At 45.3% G+C, this 25,923-nt stretch overlaps 1 protein-coding gene across 1 annotated transcript in view; it reads right to left on the bottom strand.

Moving 5' to 3' along the window:
- Nucleotides 1–10,118: 10,118 nt before the first annotated feature.
- ARID5B (AT-rich interaction domain 5B) overlaps nucleotides 10,119–25,923 on the bottom strand; it is a 117,712-nt gene continuing 101,907 nt past the window's right edge. The window contains 3 exon segments of the mRNA XM_032115755.1: nucleotides 10,119–14,111; nucleotides 14,114–15,992; nucleotides 19,890–20,088. Of these exon segments, the coding sequence (XP_031971646.1) occupies nucleotides 13,843–14,111; nucleotides 14,114–15,992; nucleotides 19,890–20,088 (2,347 nt within the window). The 3' untranslated portion in view covers nucleotides 10,119–13,842.

Below are 25,923 nucleotides of genomic sequence, written 5' to 3'. Positions count from 1 at the left end.
TCTCCATAAAGTAGCCCCTTCATTGCCAAACTCCCTTTAACACAAAGGGGTTAAACACCAGGTTAACCTGGATGGTAAAAGCCAGGAGAAGCCAGGTCACTGCGCAGCACAGTTCTTACATGATCACCTTTGTAGGCAGCACAAGCTCGCAGTTGCCCAGGATGGATCACAGAAGCTCTCCTGCATGATGTGGTGCAGGGTAACTGACAGAAGAATTGGTTATAATCAGAAGAGATGGGCAGAGATGATACCTGAGCATGGAATGTCTTAGCTTGCAGACAGAAATCACACCTGAACTCCTCCAAAGTGCTGAGTTGTGCAGCACGGTGACTTTCCTCAGTGCAACCTTCCGGAGGTTGTAAACCTTTCTGAACAGGTTCAGGAGCCAGATCAAAATGTTACAGGTCAGTATGATCTAAAAGAGAGTGTTTGAGAAGCTGCCACGCCAGTTATAGAATGTAATTCAGGGCCTGTGAACAGGAGGGGTGGAGGAACAGATTGCATTCATACTCCTTCCAGGTAATAATCATACCATTAACTTGCGGCTGAAATTGTAGTGTTTATGCCATGTATTGTGTGCATACATGTATGCATAAGTTTTAACACTGCCAGCCACCTATTAAGGCACACACAGCAGGAGCCCGAACAGTCAGGCTTGTGAAATGTGACACCCAACTTCTTCATCTGCCCATTGCTTCTCAGCTGGGTGAATCCAAGAAGTGACATGTTCATTCTTTCTTCTCTTCCTCCTTTCTGAATTACATAAGGAAACTGAAACTAAATGGCATGAGCACAACTTTTTCATTTCTTATGACCTTCTATCTTGGTTATCCCAATGCCAAAGCTGTGGGCTGCTCACCTGGTGAGGATGGCTATGTTGATGAAGCAATTCTCACATGGCTGAGGGCCATTGGTGCTAACTTTCTGGCTGCATTTTCTGTGCTGGTCAGGTGAGGCAGTGTCCACATGCTACAGCAGGGAACTGCACAGGGCTGTCCTATCCAGCTCTGGATGATCTGGCACATGGGAATAACCACAGCCCTGTGGAGCAACCAGCCTGGGCAGAAGCAGTGCAGCCATCACAGCATCATGTACTATATTGCATTGTTTCAGCAAATACAACTTGCTTCCAAGAGGCCTAATTAACACAGGCAGAGCTTTATATATATATATATATATATATATATATATATATATAAAAGTTGGTTTTTGGAAAAAAATAATAAAGATGAAAATTAGTAACATATCCAAACCCTGCTCCATCAGAGAGAGAGCAGCATTGAAGAGTGGTGATGGCAGCAGGAGTGCAGAGCCCCCATCCAGCCCACCAGAGATGGAGGGGCCACTGGATTTCTAGTCCAGGTAACCTTTTTGCTTTGAAGTATCCAGCATGTGGCTGTAATTCCTTTGTGCCTGATCCATATGGAGATGTAGCCGTATTCTAATAGCATACAGCTCTTTCGGCCTTCTCTGGGGTTTTCAATCCACAGCCTTATAAGGGCTCATCCAAAAAGGCAAATCTAGACTGAGTAGGGAACTGCTGTTCCCTATCATGTGGATTTCAGTTCTTTGATCGACATAATTCTTCTGAACGGAGGAGGGCCAATAATCAATAGGTGCTATAGACGAGCTATTTAGTGGGACTTTCTCTGAACTTGGATAAATCATTTGACCTCCTTCTGGCTCCATCAATCCTGTAGCAAAGCAGCTTAACACTGGCTTTAAATGAAGAACAGATGCTTCTGAGCAGAGCTATTGCACACCAGTGAAGAGAGAAGGGGATAAACAAACACACACTCCAACTGCAGCCAGTGGAAAATACAACTGGTGGCTCTACTCTTGGAGTTGTTCCTCCATCTCCATTAGCAGCTGAAAGCAGAATATGCAGGGGAAGACAGAGAGACTGTGGGGATAATGGTTGCTTTCTCAGAGTCCCGCCGTTCCCTGGTGGCTCAGGGCAGGGTGGCTGGAGACTGGTGGGGTCAGAGTCTACTGCTGCACAGGACAGCAGTACTCTAAGGAGGTGAAACCTTAATGCCTTTCATGTCACACTCAGTAGGAGCAAAACTCCCTTCTCATTGACATACATAACACCTTAATGAACTGGCACTCCTACCTTCCCATTCTTGCTTCAGAGGCCAGCTCCTTTGCTGCAGTTCAGACTTTTCTTGTGTACCATTTTCATGTGTTTTGTACTAGTTTGGAGGAGCATCTTCAGCTGCCTTATAGGAAATCTGGTTTAGATCAGAAACCTGTCCACACCAAAAGAGATTTGCCTGATATCACACAGGTAAACTCATAATGTAATGGGTTATTGTCAGACTTTATTATTTCAAGTTTATTTTATATCATATGGGTAGTGTTTGGTTGGGCTGCAGTATCATTCCAGATGGGAAAATGTAGTGCTGGCTTCCTGTTTTCACACCAGATGAAATGGGGTTTTGTCTAATTCTACAGTTATAGTAAATGAAAAGAGAACCAAACAGCAGTTTTTACTGTACATCCCCTCCCTTGCCCTTCAGCAGGGACCAGGATTTTATGGTGTGATTATAATGTCCTGAGACAAGATGTCCGTGGTGGCAAAGCAGACGGCTGCCCCGCTGCGGCATGCAATGGCAGCCTTCTCTGGATTTGCTGATGGAGGACACATTTTGTAAGTATTAAAAGAAGTGTTGGACAAAACACTTCACAGGGTTTCTCCAAAGGATGTCTCATGGCTGTTGAAGGCAGGCTGCTGGATGGGCCACATGACCACCCTGGGGCCATCTGGCTCCCAGGTCACCCATTGCTTACCACAAAGCAGATAATAAAGGTATAGAAAAACAGGCTACAGTTGGAAACCTGGAGTCATGGTTTATTAATAACCTTAAGCCCAAATTCACAGAGAAGCTTCTACAAAATCACCCAGCCCCCACACTTCGGCAAGCTCCCCTAACCCTGGCTGTGGATGGGCTATAGTGGCAGGATCATTGCTGCCACAATGATGCACCAGAATGGGATTCCAGCTCCAAGCTGGAAGAGGTGTTCAGTTTGCAGCAAAAGAGCGGGGCGGACACCACTCACAGATAGGTGTGCTACTCCAAAGTGCTGGTGTTCAATCCTAGGGCACGGCAAGAGCAGGAGCTGGGTGGGCTCTGTTGACAGCTGCCCTACACAGTAAACCACCTCTACCCAATCCTCCTCACCTGCTTTCTGTCAAGCCTGTGAAAACTGTACCAAAAGATCAGGAAAAACAGAGCCAAATTCTTAATTTCTGGATAGTATTGCCACAAGAAACCATCACCAGCTCTCGTGGAAAGCCACTCTGGTGCAAAAATGCCAGTGGTCCTGTTAACCCCACTGCTCTCATGACAAATGCTGAGTTCTCAGTACTTTAGGGCATGCACACATGAACTCTCTCTCCCCCTCTCTGCATATTGGTATTTTATATAAATCAATATTTTTTACTCCTTAACGACTATTTTTCTCCACCAGCAATTCAGCTCCCATGCAGCCAAAGTGCCTCAAACAGCAAGGGTGGCTGAGGGGGACCCCAACAGGGTGGCGGCAGTGCCCCAACAGCCAAACCCGGCGGCGGCAGGAAAAGCAAACACATTGGGCATCGCCATCTCGCGAGCCTGATCACCTACAGATGTGCTACTGGTGCAGGGCTGGCGTGCTCTGTGTGTGCCCATGTACAGCAATTTATTCGTCAGTTGCATATAAATTTTGAAACTAAGAGCAACCAAATAACCTGATAAACAATCCCAGCCACCAGGGACAGAGGAGCAGCAGTCTCAGAGGTAATTATATATTTACATTACATATTTATACAATGAAAGTGTATATAGTTATCTATATAAGTATTTAAACCTACAGGGAAAAAATATATTATTTGTACAAATATAGAAATTATTTTAATATATTTAACATTTATATTTTTGTATTTATATTTACCTATATAAACATATATTTAACATTTCACGATATCTCTAATTATATATTTTGTATTGCCCACAGGCAATATGAAATCCTGCAGGTGGCTGGAGGGGTGAGGCAGGTGGTACCCTCACCTGAGGGAGAGCTGAAGCAGAGGACCAGCCTCTGAGGAACTGGGGAACCCTCAGGGAAAGAACCATTGGAGGGTGATGCAGAATAAGCCCTCCACGAGGAGCCATCCCCCAGCCCCACTGCAGCCACCTGTACCCATTGCTGCCTTTGTTTGCCATGGTCAAAGCCCTGATACCTGTCAAACAGAGAGAAAAAATATCTCTCCACTGAAAATTCATCATCTCACTGTTTTGAGTAAGCACTGAGAAAAGCATCCATTTTATGTCCTCTAAGGAAGTTTTTCAGGTGAAACATTAGCCTAGCTCTTTGCTGTCCCAGCAGAAAGCAACCCTCTGTTCTCCATTAATTTTTGGAGGAGAGGAAGAGGAGGGGAAGCAAGGATGATAGCAGGGAAAGCAGGGATGATAGCAGGGACTAGGTGGCAGTTGGGCTGGAGCCATTTCTCCTGCATCATGAAAAATCAGAAGCATCACAGATTATTTTTGTCCCTTTTTTGTAGGTCACCTTTAATAGAAATGTTAATAATGCTGTTATCTGTATATCTGAAATCTTATATGGTAGCTCTGTAATTCACTGTCTTTATCAGCCTTCTTTAATGTATAATTTAATGCCTGTATAGCTATTTTGTTTGGGTATGACTCTCAGAATTATGGCTAAAAAAAATCTGTATGCTAGTTAACTACTTTTTATGGAACGCATTTCTTTCATGTTATTTTAAAACCATGGAGCCGGGGGAAGTATTTTATGGACCACGGAACCTCACAGGGTAGTTAATTTCTGTTTGAGCTGGTTTCTCTGCTATTTTAAAGGATGCCATCAAGATCATTGCTATTACTCTTGGTTGGGAGCCAACTGAATCTTCTGCAGTTGCGACACATCCTTGTGCTGTATGAAAGCCGGGAAAAATAGCAAAGATGGGAGCTGGATGCTGCTGTGTGGAAGGCAGGAACAAGGGTCTGCCGCTCCCGGCCACCCCAGGGCAGCTGCTGCTTGAAATTAGCCACCAAGCATGCTGCACCTGATGGGTAAAAACTATTTCAGCCTGGGAATACAGGGAAAAAAAGATGATGATGACAACTCACATGCCCACTGTCACTCTTCCCTAGCCCAGTGTCCTGCCAGCTGGGCACCAGAGCCAGGCAAGCTGGCATGGTCCCGGGAAAGGCACTTTCTTCCTGCAGGCAGCAAACGGGACTTGGCCATGCGCATGCCGTGGGCTCAATGGGGCATGTGGGACTTCACTGTGTGTGCCTTTGCTTGGAGTAAGAGCTCTAAAAGCAGTAATTGGGCGGTTAGCTGAGCCCTAGGCGAGCTTGGGTGATGCACTAAATATTCTGCCTTTTGTTTCATAATGAATTATTTTGTGTATCTAGAGCAAAGGGAGTTTTCTTTTTTGGTCTTTTCTCTGCAGTTCGTTCCTAGCCTACTTGTGGGGGTGTGTTGAAATCTTTGCTTTTTGCTTATGAGGTCAAGTACTTTAATCAGGAACAAAAAAAATTGCATGCTTTAGTCCTAAATTCTCTGAGTGTCTGCCAAATATAATTAGAAACAAATGGCTTTATTCTTCATTTGAGAGCTCCACAGACACTGGCGGGGGGCAGAGGGAGAGAGCTTGGTTTGCCTGGCTGTATTTTGGGGAGCTTGCAGACAAAATCACTGCCAAAAAACATGAGAGAGCCCTGCAGAGGATGGAGGGTTTGGGCAGAGGTGCAGGAGGCAGTGCCAGGGGAAGATGAAGCCCCCATGCATGCCTCCTTTGCCAGCAGCCTGGTAATTCCTCCCCTTGGCACTGGACACTGGAGATGCTGGAGCAGGACACCAGCCCAGGGGAGCCACATGGCCATCACCTGCTCAGGTAACCGCACAAGCTGATCATGTCAAGATCCCAGCCACTCCAGTGGGAGCTCAGTGGGGTGTAGACACCCATGTGCAGAGCAGTTGAGGAGTTTAGCACTCCCTGGGCTTCCCTCCCCAGACCAGCACTGGCTGAACCCCAGCTGGGTGCACACATAGTGTTTAGGTTACAGGAGCTGAATTCTGCTCTGAGCAACACCAGCCAGCACCTCTCACTGCAGATATTCACTGCTCCCCTGCTTACACACACCTGGGCTGCCTGCAAATTCAACTTACCTGTGTTTAGGTGTATCCATGAATCATCCACAGAATGACAGAGGTGCAGTAGTTTCATCCTCATGGTGTGAGACCTCACTGTGTCCATTGTGTATCCTTTAGTAGTTGGAATGTCTGCTGGGAGTGCAGCATGGCTGCCCCTCATCTTTGCCTCCTGCTCCCCATCCCAGCACTTCCACAGCTTAGCCCTGTCATGGTGCCTGCCTCATGGAAGGGACATGGCATTGCCCAACAACACTGCAGCTCCCGCACCTCTGTATGGTGGCCCCAAAATAAACTTGGGCTGCTCCTCAGCCCTCTGGTGTCTCCCAGCATGGGGAGGGGGGGCCATTTCCAGTGTGCCCAAGCCCCTGGAGGTCATGAGACACCTCTTTCAACAAACAAACAATTTTGGCACCAAAATGGCTAAAGAGCAGCTCTCACCAGCTTGTGCAAGATGGGAAGTTTTGCTCCATTGCATTGCAGCCTAGCATACTGCTATGCCATGGCTTAGCAGTGCCCTCACAGCAGCTCCTCACAGCATGGCAGCCCCTCACGCCATGGCAGCCTCTCACAGGATCACCTCATGGCACAGCATACCCTCACAGCATGGCAGCCGCTCATGGATCACCTCATGGAATGGCAGCCCCTCACAGCATCCCCTCACAGCAGCCCCTCACAGCACGGCAGCCCCTCACGGCCTGGCAGCCCCTCACAGCATGGCAGCCCCCCATGGCAGCCCTTCATGGCATGGCAGCCCCTCATGGCAGCCCTTCGCAGCATGGCAGCCCCTCACGGAATCACCTCATGCCACATCAGCCCCTCACAGCATGGCAGCCCCTCACGGGATCACCTCATGCCACATCAGCCCCTCACAGCATGGCAGCCCCTCACGGGATCACCTCACAGCATGGCAGCCCCTTACAGGGTCCAGTCATGGCATGGCAGCCCCTCACGGGATGGCATCTCACATGCCTTGGGGCATGGCCTGCAGCAGAGGAGGGGATGGGGACTGCCTCAACTATGGGTGGGGTGGGTTTTTTTTCCTGTCCTGACTAAATTGCAGAGCAAACTGAGCAACATTTGCAAGTTCAGTGGGTTTCCCCCCTCTTTCTTCCTTTATTAAAGTAGCCCCTCATAGGCCCGGCATCCTCAGCCACCTAATTTCCCAGGAGAGCAGCCCTCACACCCAAGACAATTTGTTAAATGCTTCTATGCTCATCACCAAAACCAAGCAGCTGTTGAGCTGCTCCGTCCCCAGGAGCAGCAGCAGCAGCAGGAGGGAGCTACCAGCATTTTTGTGCCCATGTTATGGTGCAGCACCCAAGGATAGGGCACACGTGCTGGCCCCACAGGCACCCCTCACCCTGGCAAGCACAGGGAGGTCTTCACAGCTGCCACCACTCAGGACTTGTGGGTCTCCTGAACGCAGTACTTTTACCCAAACTACTGCTTTTTCAGCAGCCGCGAAAGTCTTCATGAATTTGTCTAACCCAGTTTTGGGCATGTTCGTCCCCAGTCTCCTGGCTCTTGTAAAAGGTCCCATCCCCAATGCCCAAACAACCACGACAGGGCACCTCTGGACCCAGGCTTGGCCTGCGACCTGGGGGGCTCGTTCCTCAGGTGAGCACTAGATGGAGCATCTGACATCGTGAATACTCTTCTTTAATCCCGTAAAGGACAAATTGAAAAGCTAAATGAAAGCACAGATTAAGCTGTATCCCTGCTTCCTCGCTGGACACGCAGCACCTGCACAGGGGGCAGCAGGGGATGCCGCCTGGCCACAGACACAGCTTTCTCCTGCAGGAATACAAACCCTTAGCAGCTACAGGTCCAGGCAGACTGGGGATGCTTTGGGGGCCACTCCTTTTGTTTTCCTCAAGGCCACCCAATCCTCCCATGTTTCTCTTCCAACTGCAGAGGCGATATATACCCATAGCACTTCAGTTGTGAGTGTGCCCGAATTTGGGAAGGCAAACATACAGGCTTTATTGTTTTTGCTTTGGGAAGAGCAAAAGGTGTCTGATATTCCTGGAAAGCCTGTGGGTGAGCACTGAATTTCTGAGAGCAATTACAGTGCCACTGAGGATTAGCAGTGATGTCTGTGTGTGATCAGCTCCTCCTAGCAGCAGAAACTTTGCTAAAAAACGCTCCTGAAATTTTATGGAGCAGAGACACTGCTGGTGAGGCAGAGAGACAGAGGAAGGGCCCCATTCCCAACAGGCTGGCATCACCATGAGATTATGATTGGCCCCAAAAGGCTGCCAGGTAATGCAGCTGCTGATGAGCCACTTTCCCTGAGATCCATCCAGGGCAGGGGAATCCTGCAGGGACTACTGTGCTCTGCTGCTTGCCCAGCTGTGGGTGCACTGACCCCCAAGTGACCCCCAGCAAACTCACTGGGAAGTGCCCAGCCCAGCCATTGGAGTCTGCTGTGCCTCAGTGCCACTCACAGGCCAGGCTGATCTGGGTATGAAAAACTCCAGGGTGCTGCTCCTGGGGTCTTCTTCCTGGCCACACTCTGAGGAGTGGATAGGGCAGCCCAACAGGCACACCTGGCACAGCAGGAACAGGCAGTGCTGGCATATGTTAATCCACAAACTAGGAAGGGCTAAAAAACCCAAGGAAGCAAACATGGTGCTGGAAACCCAGTTGCCTTGGCCATCTCAGCATCTCCTGCAAAGGCCAGCATCCACGTGTCCGCATTTCCCTCACCTCTTTCAGGTGTTCACCGGCTGGCTGCATTTTCACCATAAAAAAAAGAAGATGCCTCAGCTTGGCAAAGACAGAAGTGGATGGGGAAAAAGGTTTGCTACAAGGCCCCATCTTCTCCCCCCATAGCTTCACATACAGGAAGTGATCACAGCACCAAGTCAGAGTTCATGGTGTTTGGACAATGCTCGCAGGCACAGGGTGTGACTCTTGTGGTGCCCTGCACAGGGCCAGGATCTGGACTTAATGATTCTGACGGGTCCCTTCCCACTCAGCATATTCTGATTCTATGATTCAACAGTGCTGCATCCTTCACACATGCCCAGTGGCTGGCTCTCCTCCTCAAGCTGCTATTTCGCAGCACACAGAGGAGGAAATGGTTGTTTTTGAGACCACAGCATGTATTTGAAAGCCTCATCGAACAGTGCTGTGAAGTGCTCTGTGCTTGCCTGGCCATGCACCCAGCACAGGGAGAAAGCACAAAGCCGTAGCAGCCTCCACGACCATTCATGGCCTCAGATCCTGGACCACCAGGGATGGGGGAGGGAAACTTCCCTGCTGCATACCTGCCCCAGAACCACGGAGTTAAGCAACTATGTGGGATTAGCAGCTGGCTACTGGGCATTCCTGTCCTGCTGCTGAGCTGTTCTGGGCAAGGGGAGTACCCAGGCCTGACCTACACACACCCAAATGATTTTCCCACGTATGGAGACCAGGAGCGTAACAGCATTTGTTGTGCTAATGTGTTCTCAAAGGGCTCCCAGATTTATGGGGGCTCTTTGGACCCAGCATCATCAGCGAAATTACCAGTGAGCATCTAACTCCAGGACTCCAGAACCTTGCCCAAGTGTGAGCTGGGAAGAAGAGGGGGCGATCTTCAGATCCCAGCTCAAGCCTGCAGTACTGGTAGAAAAAATCCTACTCTGAGATGCAAATGGAGCAAATTTGGTACTGGAGCCACTGGCTAAGCATGGAAGTAATCCTCTCAAAAGCTATTCCTATAGTCAGCATGATCACAGCCACACATTAATGCCAGCACACTGCAAAAATAGAGGGGCACTGACTGAAGATCTTGTCTCTCCCTCCTTGAGGAAATTGCAAACTTCCATTTCTTTAATCTAATCATTTGCAGGAGGAGATACTTTCTCTAGAAAAGCCAATATAAGAGGGCTGAAAGGTCGGATGGGATAATATGTAATCCAATGTGATAAGGGCTGTTTACAGAATTATTAATCAAACACAAAAGGGAACAGATAGTAACATTTTTTATTAAATATTACAGTGGATCAAAAAGTACAAAATATCTTTTGCCTGCTATGTGATTGGGAAACTATTGGCACATAATACAGTATCAAAAGCATTAATAAGTACAATTTGGAAAACATACAAAAATTGAGTGTTTATAGTTGGCTCAGCTTTATTTCTGGTAGTGTTTAAACTAACGCAAAGGTTACTCAATAACCTTTTAAATGGGAAACTATATAATATTACTGGGCCATTTTTATATATACAAATCATCACCTTACAGAGCATATAGGCTACATAACTTGAATCACAAAAAGTATACAATATTTACAACAAAAGAAAGTTAAAAAAGTATAAACAGCTAGTAGATTATGCTGCCATTATTAGAACGTATTTAAAACTGTGGGGCTGGGGGGAGAGGAGGAGGAGGAGAGAACTAACGAAATATCAACCACATGTACAGCAAACAGCGCTCGTGGCAGCGCTGCCAGTGCCACCCGCCTCACACCAGTGCAGGAAGTCCCACTGCTCATCAAAATCACCACAATCGCAAAACTGGACCAGATGCGACCTCACTGATCGCTGCAAAGGAAGCGAGCAGGCGGTGGGGGCAAGGGACCCCCATCGTGGTCTCTGGAGCCGGCAGCCCCACGTCTCCCCAAACGGGGCAGAGGTGCTGGCAGAGGCAGCACAGCACTTGTGCCCTGCTTGAGCTCCAGCTGCTGCCAAGCCACCTTCTCTGCTACTGGGACAAACTACTTCCCAGGCACGAATCCACTGGGCAAGCTCTTTGCACCAGGCCAGCTCGCAGCCACGACCGACCTGCTGCAAACTGCTGGCCTGCTCCCACCCCACCTGGCCAGGGGCACGATCACACTGGGAATCAGGCCCTACTTCCCGTGTGCTTGGTGAGGCCTGGCACAGAGTGTGGCCAGAAGCTACACACGAGCCGTTTGCTGCTGGGCCTTTTCCTTTGGATCTCTCAACCTTTAGCATCCCTAATGCATCCTGGACATAGTGTGTTTGAATTGCAACATTTCTTGGAACTGGCTCCTAGCAAATAGATTTATGACTCTATTGGCAATTAGATTCTGCAGTTTCCTTTACAAACCTACCAATAACAATGGTCTGATTGCACAAAGAAAGGCTTGTGCAATTTCATTCAATAATAAGGCCCCTTGAACTCAAACAATGCAAACAAAGCCCCATTTAAGACACTGAGAAAAAAAAAAAAGACGACTTTTCAGCCAATGAAGAATTCAACAGTCTGTTGAAAGATTTCCAAGATTTCTGTTAAAAGAGTTCTTAAACAAATAATGCATCGCTTCTATTGGGGGTTTATGCCACCATTTCTTTTCCTCAGCCCTGATGTTTTGCCCAGTATATTATGAGCTTCCCCACCCGGCAGTGGCCAGTCTCCTCATGGGGCAAGCGAGGAGCCCTCCTCCGCTCTCCCTGTCCCCCAGCCCTGTGCTGCCTCAGCATGGCTCCAAAAAGCCTACCAGCAAACTCCAACAGGACGTAACCAAAAGGACATTGGACACTTTGCATAAACAAATGCACAGCTCCAGAACACACAACCAAAACAAGGAGAAACATTTGCTTTGCCAAACACACGACAAGCTTCTGTGTTTGCTGTAGATTTTTATATTCTCTACCCCTTTTCCCCCCGCCCTCCTCCCCCCTGTCCCCAAACCCCTGATTCTTATGTGATTCAAATCTAGTGCAACTTTACTAGAGATGTCCTCCACACTGTGGCCTCTGCCTGGATGAGCCTGCGGTTCTGTTTCCTGTATGACTTGTGGAGCAGTAGGATACTCTGCACTGGCACATTCATGTTCCAAGTTCTACTAGTCTGTTTATCAATCAATTAAATATAGTTTTACCACAGGAATATAAAGTATTTAATTGAAGAAGCTGGATTTTTAACAGTAGACGAGTATACTATTCTGGTTTCCACCTTTGGATATTAAGTATGATACATTATATATTGTATTTGGCTTCATATCATGGGAAAATTTAATGACATGCCTAGCATGCAAAGTGTTTCTTAGTAGTTTCTGTTTTTTTCTTTTCATATCGAGTACGCTGTCTTTGAACAGTAACTGAGATCGTTTGAACCACAACCAATTTTCACATTGCATAAAGCCTCCAAGTGACACTTCGCTTTATCAATGTCTGTGCTCAGCTGCATGGTGGTGACGTCCTGCAAAGTGAACATACACCCACAGGGAAGCTCTTTCATCAGGAAAATCCAGCCTCTCCATGCCTGGGCTTTCCCCCTGCAAAAGGATGCCCAGGGAGAAGCCGAGATCCCTGTAGGAGTGTGGAAGGACCATCCCGACCACTGCACGGAACCCCCTACCCATCATGAGGCACAGGACCCAACCTGTGAGCCTCTGATTCAAATCCACACTGGCTCCTCTCACAACTTCTGAAATTCTCAACATTCTCACAAAACACAAATCCGTTTTCTGCACTCCTTTGTCATCCAGCAGCTTATTAGGGAGGTTTTGTTTTCTAGACCATTTCTCTGGTAGGCAGGAGGGTTTCACAGCCTAGGTAAGATTAAGTACAACGCTCGACAAATTCACAGACCACGATACAGGAAAGCAAAGCTCGGTGGGTGGGGAGAAGCGGCGTAGGAGCCATCACAACAATGGGAGGAGGGCAAGAGGTGCTCAGCACCTCACAGGGGTGGGCCGTGGGGAAAGGAACCTTGTTCGCATCCTTGCACCATAACATCACCTACAGTATGTTTATAACCATTAAGATTAATCTGAACCAGTTGCTTCAGTTTGTAAACAGTAAACGTTACCACAAAAACAAAACAAAAACGCTGCTCAAAAGTATAAAGAAACTGGAAAAATTACAAACACGTAATAAAAAAGAAATTAGGACAGCCACAGCCTTTAAAAAAGTTGCAGATAAAATGATACTGTTTAATTTAAAAAAAAAAGAACCCAAAACAAAAAAAACAAACATAAAGAGCACAGAATATACTGGACAAACGAAACTATATAAATTATTGTGACCAAATGTGACACTGGTAGTTTACGAAGTGGATATGTACAGTCAAATTAAACAGTGTTTACCATTCTGTTCTAATAGTGTTAAAATGAAAAAATCTATTGCCGTTTTACTATACATTGCATTGATCGAATCTTTAAAGTCAGGAAAAGTTACCCAAAAAAGCACATCCACTGATTGTACAGATTCTTGGTGCACTTCTCCTTTCCAGGTTCATCTGAAGTCCTTGACTCATTTGCAACAATGCACGGCATCCGGTCCTTGGCTCAGCGAAAGGCAAATGCAGCCCTCACCAGGGTTTCAGTGAGCTCAGGACTGGGCCTGTGTTTCCACAGGCTCCCTTTGAACATCTGCTCTTACCATGTTCAAGTCCTTTCAGAAAACACATATGCAAAATCCAACTATTTTTTTCTTTTTTTTTCCTGTGTTTTTTTTTTCTCTCTTTTTTTTTTTTTTTTGGTTTGGTTTTCTTTTTTGCAAGGGCAGGGATAAGGGGTGAGGGGGCTGATGTGGGAGCCAGAATTAAAGAAGCAGTCCTGTCTCCATCAGACTCCGAGGTGCTCCTCTAGGCGGGATACGACTGCATCCTGGTTGACAAAAATACAGATTGCTAAATCTGCGAGACATCGTCACAGGGGGAGGAATGTTGCTAACTGAACTTTTCTCCTCAGACCTTTTTTTTGTCAGCGAGGGGGTTTACAGTTTTGTGCTGGGATGTACAGAGGATAGCTGGGAAGGTGGGAACGCAGCTTGAGGGTTTATAGCAGCTAAAGGATAAATGCTGTTATGCAAAAGGTCACCGTAGGAACTTCCTACAGGTGTTGCTGCAGCTAAGTGTCTGTACAGTTGCTGGGAGTTTGCAGGGGACGTGAGGAATTGTCTCTGCACCATGAAGGAGTGAAGAGCCAAAGGCTGCATGAGTGGGGATAGCACGGTCTGATTTTTCAAGTACTGCAGGGGATGAGATACCCGGGTGGGAGGCGATTGTTCAGCCCTGTGCACAGGCTTCCCGGATACAAGCCTGGGAAGATGGGGGCTGACAGGGGAAATTTGTGGCTTTCCAGCATGCTGCCAGAGTGGAGACCATGCACTGACTTGCTGCCTTCCCCCTCTGGGTCGGGAACCTTGTCTTTCGCTGGAGTCTCCTTTGGTAAGTGTATAGGAGAGACAGCTCGGAGCTTTTTTTCAGAAATGACTTTGTCCAAATCCTCCAGGCTCCGCTTCAGAGGCCGGGCAGCCCCCACGTTCTGAGGGCTCGTTCTGCGGCTGATGATAGGATGCACCATCCCCTCCATCTTCCTCAGGTTCTCCAGCCTCTGGGCCTGCTGCTTCCCAGACCTATGGAGCAACTCGCTGTGTTTTTTCGGGGCTGTCATGGCCATGGGGGACACACGGCAAGCTTTGGGGTTACAGTCTAGGCTCACCGCCTGGCTGCTTCCAGCCTGGAACGGGGAGATACCTTTGCATTCTTGCTGGGCCATGGATGAGTGAGGGAGGCTGGAGCCCGGAGCCTTTGCAGTCTGTTTGTGTATGCTCTTTGGAAGACTCAAATCTGTTGGCTGATCATCTGAAGAAGTCTCCACTGTTGCCTTTTTTTCTTGCTGATGCAAAGATGGGCGATAATTTAAACTTAGTTTTTCTTGGTGTTTGTGTTGAGTAAAAGTAGAAATATTTTCAGACTCTCTGAACATGTCTCGGGGGAGGTACTTTGATGTCTGTTCATTATTAAGGTGGTGTTCTGTGTGCCTATAAAGGCTGTGCAGATGAGGTGATGAATAGAAATCTGCCAAGAAAGTGGGCACATGGGAGTGCTGCAGTGCCCTTTTCTCACTCATTTTATCTTTGCAGTCTTGGATATCCGACTTCGGTAGGTACGACTCGGCAAGAGAACTGAGGTGATGTTTTGAAAAATCACAGCGCTGAGGATCCGGTTTACTTAGCATGTCGTGTTTAAAAACATCATTAATTGACTTCCTTTCTTCCTTCGTTTTAAAACTCTGTACATGTTGTATGACTGAGGGCCTATTAATTGCTACAGGATCAGAATTAGGGGCATGGGGACCTTGCGATATGCCTGAGGACAGTTCATCTCTGCTGTTGAGTTTCTTTTTGCTGATCAAAGGTGGAGGAGAACCGTAAGGATAGTTACATGAGAGCGCAGCCCCGCTGACCTGTGACAGCAGCTTCTTCTTTGCCAGGGGTGACATGATACCTGGATTACCTTTTGAGTACAGCAGCGGTGTGTAACTGAAAGTGGAGTCATCGTTCATGGACCCGGGCAGCTCCTTTTCCTTGAACATGTCGAAGTTCTGCACCACCAGTACTTTGGGCGTTTGCTTTAGTGCGTTGTGGATATCTTCGTTTCCCAGCTGGTCTACTTTCACCGTGCAGTTTGCGATGTAATCGGCCATCTCTGGCAGCTTCTCATCTTCCATGTCGCTCTGAGTGGGCAGATGAACTGGGAAAGCTGTGAAGGGCATTTCTGGAGGTTCACTTTCTAGGTTGTCAGTAAAAGCTTTGTGTAGTCTTTGTTCAGGCTTTGTGTCTTCCAGGGCATCTGCTGGGGGATGTAATCGTTTTGTGACAGTGGCATCCAGCACAGTGTCTTCTTCTGGGGACATGGATATACTTGAGAAAGAGGACGAGTGCTGAACCTCCTCCTTGGCTTTCTCACTGTTGGTGTTGTTTTCTGTCACATCTGTCTTTTCCAGAGGCAGTGTCCGAGCTGTCTCTGGTGAAAGAGATGGAGGGCCTTGCACAGGTTGTTTCATCTCTCCCACTGTCGGGTGTTCAGGGAAGTTTTTCTGGTCTGCTGATTCTTGATCCTTCTCTTGTTCTGATGAAACCTAATGAAATGATTCAACAGACAGTAGTAAGAATGCAGCATGTTCCAGCAGCCTGTTTGTAAGGTTATGCACAGTACACAGCTACTTTTAGGGAAGGACTTGCCAACCACCTTACTGGCACGTGAAGGCTCTAACATCAGGTACTGGGCTCAAACAAAGAGAAGTGTCTCCTGGAAATATTACAAAATACACCATCCCTGTCAGAGTCACAATAAAGCATTTCAAAACATCAGATGTTTGTAACCTGATGAGAGGCACTGGTGGCTTGATCAGATAGCTAAATGCTGAGGTTATATACTCTTTCAAAGTTAGTTAGGCAAATGCAGAAGAGCAGATTTCATGACACAAACAGTAAGGCTATAGAAATTTCTCCTGCTAGCCAACTTCACCTAAGAAAAACGCACTATTCCTACGCTTTCCCTTCTCTAAAGTCTCTCCAGCATAGCTACCTTAAAATTCAGTAATCACACAGGAGATCATTCACACCCAGTTCTGCATTAAAGTGTGAAAATGATAGAAATGGCATACTAGAAAACCCTATTGTAGGCAGCAAATCACTGCCACAGCTTAACTAGGACACACATTTTTTTATTACCAGATTAAAATGAAGTTGTCAACATTCAGTAAGTGTGTGTGCCTGCTATTACAAACATGGCTTTTGTATGTTCTCGTCAATGGGACCGTGGCTCGTTCTGCTCCCCCATTAATACAGCTTGTGTGCACAATTCACACTATTCATCCCATTATGTAGCCAGCTGAACTGTGACCCACAGAGGTCACCAGAGCATCCCATCTGCGATCGAGCTGACTGACAGCCCTTTTCAAAACTGCTGTCACTCTCCTCTGACATGTTGTGGTAGAAGACAGTCATAAACCAGCAGCATTGTGCGACTCCTTTATTATTATTGTTTTCTTTCTTCCTTCACTGTAAGGATAAGACGCATCGAGAAAGTTATCATCTAAATTCTGCTTTATGGTCTGTCGCAGGAGCGGGGAATCGGAGATGGTCTAACGAATCTAACCCTCTCAGAGATTTATTTCTTCACAGCTGCTTTTAAATATTCCTGTCTGTTTGGTTGGCCTATTAGTTACAGTGTCTGTTAGTCATCCTAACTTCTTCTTTTTAAACTCATAGCTCTCTTTTGCAGCCAAATACCATCATTAGGTCCTTTACAAAGAACCATCGCTAGTCTCTCGAGCTTATAAAATTACAGGCAAATACCAGACAGATGAGCAAAGCAAGGAGGAGAAAAAAAAGAGAATCATATTTAATAACTGTACATTCTGCTCTTTGTTTCTGTTAAGCAATACTTTGATTGAAGTTTCAGCTATTGTGAGGAAATGTGCAGTCTAAGGCTAATAGCATTTTGCTGGTGTCTTGTTACACTGACAATGTCATTGTGATGGAAGGAAAACAGTGAAGAGCACAAAGGCAAATGCAATCCTAATAAATTAAAGTTATATTCTCTCCCTGCATACTTCTAATGGTGCATGAGTTGAACATGAAATTGAGAGGACCACACATTTGTAACTGGATTATGCTTTTCCAGCTCACAGCTTCCAGGCCACATGAAGAAATGACTTAAGCGGTGGCTTGGATGGGGACGTGCCTACACATTTATGTGGTGGCCATAGGGCTCTCCCTCAGAGCAATACCCCATCACTGCTTTGCCTGGATGAGGCCTCAGGAATGGGGCTGCACTGCCAGGGCATGGCTGCGGTGCGAGAGACAAGCAACCTTTTGCCTGGCTCCAGCAGACCTGGATTTTGGTCCACCCAAAGGAGCTGAACATCTCCTGCCTGCTACCCTTGTTAAGCGCCACATCCTGGGCATTGAGCCCTCCATATGGCAAAGCACAGATGAGTTCTGGAGGTGAAGCATCCACCCTGCAGCCCCTTCACTGCTCAAGCTTTGTGTGATCACCGACTCATATGGTGACTGACATGGAGGTTAAGGTCCTTAATGGCCCACCCTGATCAAATAGGGGCAGGACACGTCTTCCTCCCCAGTCAGGGAGGAAATAATAATTTTGCTATAAAAGCTACCATTTTACAATAGGGAACTGCTGTAATTGTACATTTTTATTGTCTCGTCTAGGCTCCCTACATTTCCGATAAGCACAGCTTAGGAACTCTTCCTGCAAACCATACAAAAATAACTTCAGTTTAAACAGCAGGAAGTTTGAGATAGGGAACAACAAAAGCAAGGAAATTCAAAGTAAGGCTGTTGCTCTGTTGCTGACTTGTTATGTTGGGCTTAGTAGCAGCAGTACAGATAGTGTGTAATGTATCTTTCTGATCCAAGACCCTCAATAAATAACCGGGGATGAAGGAATGACAAAGGAAGAGGGAGCACAAGCTTTCACTTCACTTCTCCTGGCTTTGGGCAATTTGTCTTGTAACCTTCCAGTGACTGAAGCATGTTTGTGCGCACTCTCCTTTCCATGTGTTTTTTTTTTCATTTTATCCAAACAGGGCTCCCCCTACTTTAAAAGTACAATGTCAGAGAAAAAAAGTCTCTCTGGAGATTGCTCTTAAATTAGATATTAATGGTACTGTTGATCAAGGCCATTTAAAACACAAATTCTTCTTTGCATGGGAGATTAAATTGTCCTTGTAAGCACAACTTAAAGAAGTAGTAGGACATGAAACCCAAACTTTTCTGTTCTCAAAACTGGGTACATGGAGTCTTAGAGGCATCTTTGTTTACAGGTCCTGCATTGTTTTTTTAAAACAACGAGGAGGAGGATTGTTGATAGTTGACTCAATAAAGTTTCCAAACAAGTTTAGAAACAAGACTTCTGTACCTGCCAGACGCAATGAAGTCAAGGGAGCAGCCATAGTCTGCTGGGCACGTCATGTGTTTCGACATTCTTTAAATACTTACTTTCACTACAACGCCTTGAAGGCTGCTGTGATCTGGCAGACTGAGACAGGAAAAGCAACATGTTTTGCAGGGGTTGTGTGTGAGGAGCTTCACCATCTCCTTCACACAGAGTGCAAGCAGGGCACAGGAGAGTGGGCAGGATGTGCAAAGGAACGTGCTTAAGTAACAGTGTGGCAAAACCCCACTGATTTTGTATCACTTAACAACACTTGAAATTTACACTTATTTGCAGACAAATATGAATTCTACCATCTATCTTACCCTGTGCTGTGAACATAAAATCTCTTCCCTGAGGGCTGTCCTATGCCTGCAAGTAACATGGCTCTATGTGGAAACTGGGGCCTGCCCATGTGAAGCAGCGTGACATGATAGGAACCTATTATGTCTGAATAGGAACCTCAGCTGAAAGCCATCTGCTGCTTGAGAGAGGGAAGTCAATGTCAGGGCTTGGAAGTTAGTTTCCTCAAAATGAGACCTTTTAGTTCAAAAAGAAACTTAGTATAATATAATAAAAATCCTAGGGAGTAATATGTTTTCTGACAGTCATGCATACATCTGTGAGCACAGGAGGCTGATCCAGAGGTTACCATTATAAAACTCAGCTGTGTCCAACAGTTACCACAGTATTATCAACAATATTAGAGGTTCCCGCACCCTATACTTAGATTAGGAAATAACTGTGGTAGTTGTGTGGTTTCCCTTTGGCAGCTGCTGATCTGTTAGTGGTGACCACTGTATAATACAATGAGCGGAACTGGTACTAGTCAGATCCAGCACTTGGTCCTCTGCCATCCCTGCTGTGCAATATGGAGCAAACTGGCTGCCATTCACAGCCCAGAAAAATCCCAGCACAGACAGTATCACAACAGCTGAATTTCCATTGCTGAGCAAACTAAAAGGCCAACTGGTTGGAATTCTCCAGTCTAAATCATATATTTTATCACTGGATTTCATGTGATTAAAACTGTGCATTTTTGATTGAAAAACTGAAAAGCAGGGAAGCAACCGACCTCAGATGCATCTTGGGGTTTCTGTGAATTATCTTTTTCCTTCTTGCTCTTTTGGTTTTCATTTTTGATGCGTTTTGTTCCAGACACTTTTGTTTTTGCTTCACCCTCCTGGGAACTGTTATCCTGTTTTCGAGGTTTCACTGGAGGCAGTGGCTTATCTTCCTCTCCTTTAATAAATCTTTCATATGGCAGGATTAATCTAGGGGATTAAGGAACAAATAATTGATCAGGTTTTGCTGTTCTAGCAAAGAAAAAAAAGTGTATCTACTATGAGCAGTTTACTTAACAAATCCATTTTCTTCCATGCCACAAAAGCAACAGTTTAAACTCTACATCTATAAATCCAAGTATAAGAAATCAATTTATTTGGCAAGATTATCATGTGGCATAAATTCAGTGGAGTTGGAGTTGGTGTGGATCAGCTGTCAGTAACTCTGCAGTGGTTTGTGTGGCTACACCAATTTGTACCAGATGAGAATATCAGCCATTATGTTTCAGACTGATTTTAAAAAAAATCCACCATTTATTTTTATTTTCCCTCCCTGAATTTAACAGCATGCAGCAAACTCCAGGAAAACACCTACAAAGCCACAGCCAACTCAATAACAGCTACACAATTTCCAGGCTTGTGGTTCTGTTGAGTGGAAGGGCAGTGCCAGGAACGTGGGAGGAGCCAGCAGGAACCCTACAGGGGTGGGCACAGCACCCGCCTCACTGTCACCAGCACCAGCCCAGCACCACCGTGCAAGGCACCCATGTAGTGACAGTCACCATGCTCCCTGCCTTTGCCAGGGAGCCTTTTTTAAGGAAGAAGGGGAGAGGAGAAGAGTTAAAAATGAAGGAATTCTTCACTGTGGAACTGTCTGCCACAAAGTGCACGAAATCGCTTTAAAAACACAAGGAAAAAACACAAACAAAAAACATCCTCCCCTGAAAGCATCAAACACACCGAGTTTTAATCTCTCTGTTTTCCCTTTGCAGTTCTTGATCTGAAAGGAAAAATAACTGATATAATTAAAGGGGATGGATTGCATTACAATCTCAGTTTCAACTTCAGTGATTAAAGTTTTTATAATGCACTTTGGTATGATTAATGACTCACTGTGGGATTAATACGAGACTCAGACTTTAAAAATATGAACTTTAATACAGCAACCATAATTTGTTAAAAAAAAAAGACAAGTTGACTCTACGAAGAAAATGTACTTTGCTTATAAACAACATAAATCTGCTCAAATACCAGGAATCCTTAATTATCTTTAATCTAAGACTCCAAGGCAGAAACCTCTTTGGTTCAGATATTCGTTTGTTATCCTAGAATCAGTTTCTAAGCATGCAATTTTGATTTACATACTTAGATGTTCAAACACAGTTTGGGCTTAAGAGAACAGAAATTAGATTGCTCGTGATCATAATATTTTACATTTTAATAAAATACAACATAAATTATGCTAAAATATAAACCTAATTTATGCTATATTAGAAACAAAATTCATTAACTGAGCATGCTCTGACATGGTATGTGCAAAGAGGCGTGAATAATACTTTCTAGCCCTGAATTTGGCAGGGCTCCAGTAATGAAGCTAAGCAGAGCCCACAGGGAATATTCATCTTCAGATCCCATTACAAACTGAGTTTAAACATGTTACAGCTGCTAAAACTGGAAACTGCTCCCTCTATGCAAACTTAGCAAAATAATACATAGTTGCCAAATACCTGCTTCCCACTGTAATATTACAGTTAATGTTTATATAATAAAAAGCATAACTAAGCAGAAGGAGAAAAAAATAATCCTGTTCATACTTGAGGCTGCTACATTTCATTCGCAAAGCGCAAATATTGGTGAAAACACCGAATTCCTCCCTGTGCTGCACAAAGCACTTTGGACTTCACTAGAGGCAAGGTTGGGTTTCACACAGGGCAGTGCCAAGGCCACTCTCCCATGTGTTAAATATTTAAAATCACTTTTAATAAAAACACTTTTTATTACAATAATTGTTAGCACTGCAAGGGGAGTGTTTGACTTTGTTTTGTTTCCATGGGAACGTGTCGCCCATTAAAAATCTACATATTCCATCCGTAAAGGTTTCAGACACTGTCCGGTGCCTCATGGGAGATGGAGATGCTCCCAGCCCCAGGAACGAGCCTTTCCTTGGAAGATGCCAAGTGATTAACCCGGTGGCTACAGCTGGGCCAGGAGCAAGGCCCGGGCCGACGCGATTAATCACCACTCGCGTGCTCTCCGCCGAGCCTTGTAGGGTAACGCGGGACTCAAACTCCTCCTCCTCTTGCCTCTGCACCTCACCAGAACTCATTAGCTTGGGTGCTAATTAGTAACTGTGGCTTAAATTTCCTTTTCTGATCTTAAGGGTTCATGTGGGAGTACAAGGTTTTCATTTTAGTTATTTTTCACTGAGCTCAGCAGTTGGCAGGCCGACAGCAGTAAAAATACATTTCACATAGCCGGTCAGCGGCCTGGAGCCAGCGGCAGGAAATCTGGAATTAAATGTTTCATGTATCGGGGAGGCGGCATGACTAAGGTAAAACTGAGTCAAAACACAAGGATGGCTTGTTCTAGGATTTTCCCCTCCTCGTTTCAAAGGAGGGCAGGCCAAGGTGGCTTTTGGGGGCGGCTGGCGAGGAGCCGGGCAGGAACGCGGGCTGTGAGACCCCAGGGAGCAGCACCGAGCTGAGCAACACCAGCAATTGCCGCTTCATGTAGAGATTTCCGTTGGTTGCAATTTTCACTGAATGTTTTTTCAGTTATCCTGTCATGGTACAACACAATTACCCACAGGATATGATCTTATCATTTGATTATTAGAAGTTTTTATAGCGCAGGAGTAATAAAGCTAGTACAGCTCTCGGAACATGTAAGCAGCCAGCTCACATGCCATGAAAGCAGCCGGCTTAGCCAATTTAAGGTCAATATTGCCCAACACCGGAAGAATGCGATCTGCTGTTAGCCAAATACTTTAGCAGAATGTGACATGTCTGAAACCAGCACGAGATTTTTTTTTTTTTTGGGTCAAATATTTGCAGTGCAGGTAAGATTTAATCAATCTTTGAGCAAAGAGAGGTAAAGACAACGTCCAAAAAACTGGATCCAGATACCTCGAATGTATCATATGCTGGAAACAACAACCATGTTTTCAGTTCCTTTGAACTGTGGCTGTACTTCCCGACAGGGGGGGAAGTATCAAAGTATTCATAAAAAAAGAGAGGGAATATTTTGTGGTCTGAAGAATATTTACTTGTAAAGCCTGTGAGAAGACCAAATAAAAGGGTCTTTATCATGATCAAGATTCCAATATTAAGATTAATAAAATGTATTATTTATAAGTCAATTAACATAAATAGAATATGTAAGCACTAGTGTATTAAAAAAATCTTTCCACAGGCAGCAGATTTTTAGCAGCATGAGGCTTTTTTTTTTTCCTGGAATAATACAAGAATAACATTTTCCAGCCAAGAGCAGAAACAGTAGGGGAGTCTTTGCTATCACAGGGCTTCTTATTAAATTCAGTCACTGTGAAAAGCCAGTCTTTTTCCTTTTTTCTTTTTATTTTTTTAAAATAAAGACAACTTAAAATCAATACAAGTTAGATTAACAAATCAGTACTATACTAATCCTGATTTATTACAATCGGCAATATTAAGTTTAATCACGTATGAACTGCTACTCAAAAAAAGATTTTCCTTTAGTAAGTCCTGAATTAAATAAGGGTGCAGTGTACTGAGTTTTTAGATCTGCATCATCTGATATTATGAAAAATTCAATGTACTTCTCTGCGGCAGATGTCAGAGGTCAGCAAATCTATTACAGTAATGTAAGTAATCTGGCTTTCTGCCAACCTTTTTTTTAAAAAACACTGAAGCAGATAATTTTATATTTACAAATTCTAAAATCCTCCAGGGACTAAATCTCTTTCCCAACAAAAAGCAGAAACTTCACATTAGAGAAATGTATTTCACAGTATATCAAACATGTCTTCATCATTAGCATTTCATAAAAAGAAAAAAAAAAGCCCTTAATCTTTATTAGTCAACATTTTTTTCCCAGCTACAGAACTAACAATACAAGATCTCATCTGAGCCAGTAACCACTACATGTATTGATTATGCAGAATGAATGACTTTTTTGGCCTGACTGCTTCACAGGACACATGAGAGCACATCTATTTATAGGCATGATAAAAAAAGTAGTTACAATAATGCAAAGGATCTGACCAGCCCAGAAAGAGGAAGGAAATTAAATGTTAAGGCTGACAGTTTCCTCTTTAATTCTTCCTACTGTGCATGAATATGACGGGGCTCTGGGGCTGGGGAGGAACCATATGCCCAGGACACGCAGGGTGATGCGAGAGAAGGAGGCAGCTCAGCACAACCCCTACAATATTTTTTTGTATCACTGTTTCAGTGTTTATTTTTGTTTTCTTTCTGGCAGAATAAAGTATTTCAGCATGTCTCCCATTGACATCATTGTACTTTCTCAAGGGCTCCAAGCCCAACACAAAATAGGATGCACTGGAGCCTCTGAGCCACACGAATAATCTTGGAAGGACTTAAAATACCAAAGTCCATTCCTTGGGAGATGTTGCCCCATTCTCATGCTTGGCCAGGTTAAGGAGGCTAATTGCAACAGGAATGGAAAATGATTTAAATTTGCTCCACCAAATAAATACAGCAATCAGTTAACCCGTGGAACTCACTGCCAATGGATATCTTGGGGCCAAGGGATTAGTGAGATTATGCAAGGATTAGATGCTAATGTAAATCATGAGAACATTAAGCTGTTCGAGCTTCAAAAATGCTGAAAAGGGACAGGCAATAGGTCTCTTTAGTGGTAGGAATTTGGAAAACGCTTTCCTCCTGAGCAAATAAGGCCATGGTGGCTCCAGCTCCTCACTCTGCAGGCACTACCAGGACTGGGGGACAAGACAGCTGCTTTTTCCAGTCCAAGAGGGCACCCATCTATCTGCTCCAGGACGTCCTCACAGCAGCCGCGCAGAGCTGCCCGCAGCCCTTGCAGCCAGAGGGTCTGAGTGCAGGGCTGGGACAGCCCCTGTGGTGCAAATGGGTCCCTATGAGTAACCTCAGTGAGAGAAACCTGATTCTTTCCCCCTAGAAAGTCAGCAGCAAAACATTCAGCTGTTTTAAGGGATCAGCAGGAATGCCTGAGCTCTGATCCCAAGAGAAGTCTTGTCTTCTTTACCCTGTTGCTTTTCAAAAGGATAAATCTTAGAGCACTGGTCCAGTGTAGGTGAGGGAAACAATGAGGGAAACCTTCAACAACGATCAGTTGGTGGGGATAGCCAGGAGCAGGAGGCAGCTCTCCTGGGCACCAGCAACACGTTCCCAGCAAAGACGGGAGAGGAATAACCCAAACTTTAAGGTCTCAGCCGGTTTTCCAAAGTGGAAATATAAAGTACATTGAGGAAATGAAGCAGTGTGTTCCTGAAGTCTGATTTCCCCGGATTGCATTGTACAATGCAGGGGTTACGAAAGCAAGCCTCACGTGCTTTTGTGCAGAACACAATAGCAATGGTTTTATTTGCATTTGTGTGAAGTACAAAACTGGCATGTATTTTATCAGCAAAGACAAAATATATTGGAGTTCAATTTTCTTTCCAAAGAACTTTCCTTCCTTAAAGAAATGGCTCTTTCATCCTTTCAACAACAACTTTCCTCACAGCCCACTGGGAGTGCTGGTGGGTAATGAGAATGGCTTACTGCTGAAAGGTGGGAACGGCACTGCTCTAAGAGAATTCAAAGACACTTTGTTTTAAGTAAACTGGAAATTAGTGACATTACAAACACAGCTGTTGATTTAGCTGCACAGCCCAGTGAGGCAAGCTCAGGCACTCCTGATCCTAGGGCTCAGCAGGGGGAGATGAGCAACTCCAGTCTTTTGCCTTTGGTGCAGATTTACTGCAAGGAAAAGACCCAAAGGAAGGGTGGTGGGCACAGAGCAGCTTCCCCAGGTCACTCTACCAAAACCACTACCAGACTCTGGTTTGGCCATAGTCATGGC

This window comes from Corvus moneduloides, chromosome 8, assembly GCF_009650955.1.
Source record: "Corvus moneduloides isolate bCorMon1 chromosome 8, bCorMon1.pri, whole genome shotgun sequence".
Taxonomy (NCBI): Eukaryota; Metazoa; Chordata; class Aves; order Passeriformes; family Corvidae; genus Corvus; species Corvus moneduloides.
The sequence above is the reverse complement of the archived record's forward strand: the minus strand, read 5'-3'. Positions and strand labels throughout refer to the sequence as shown.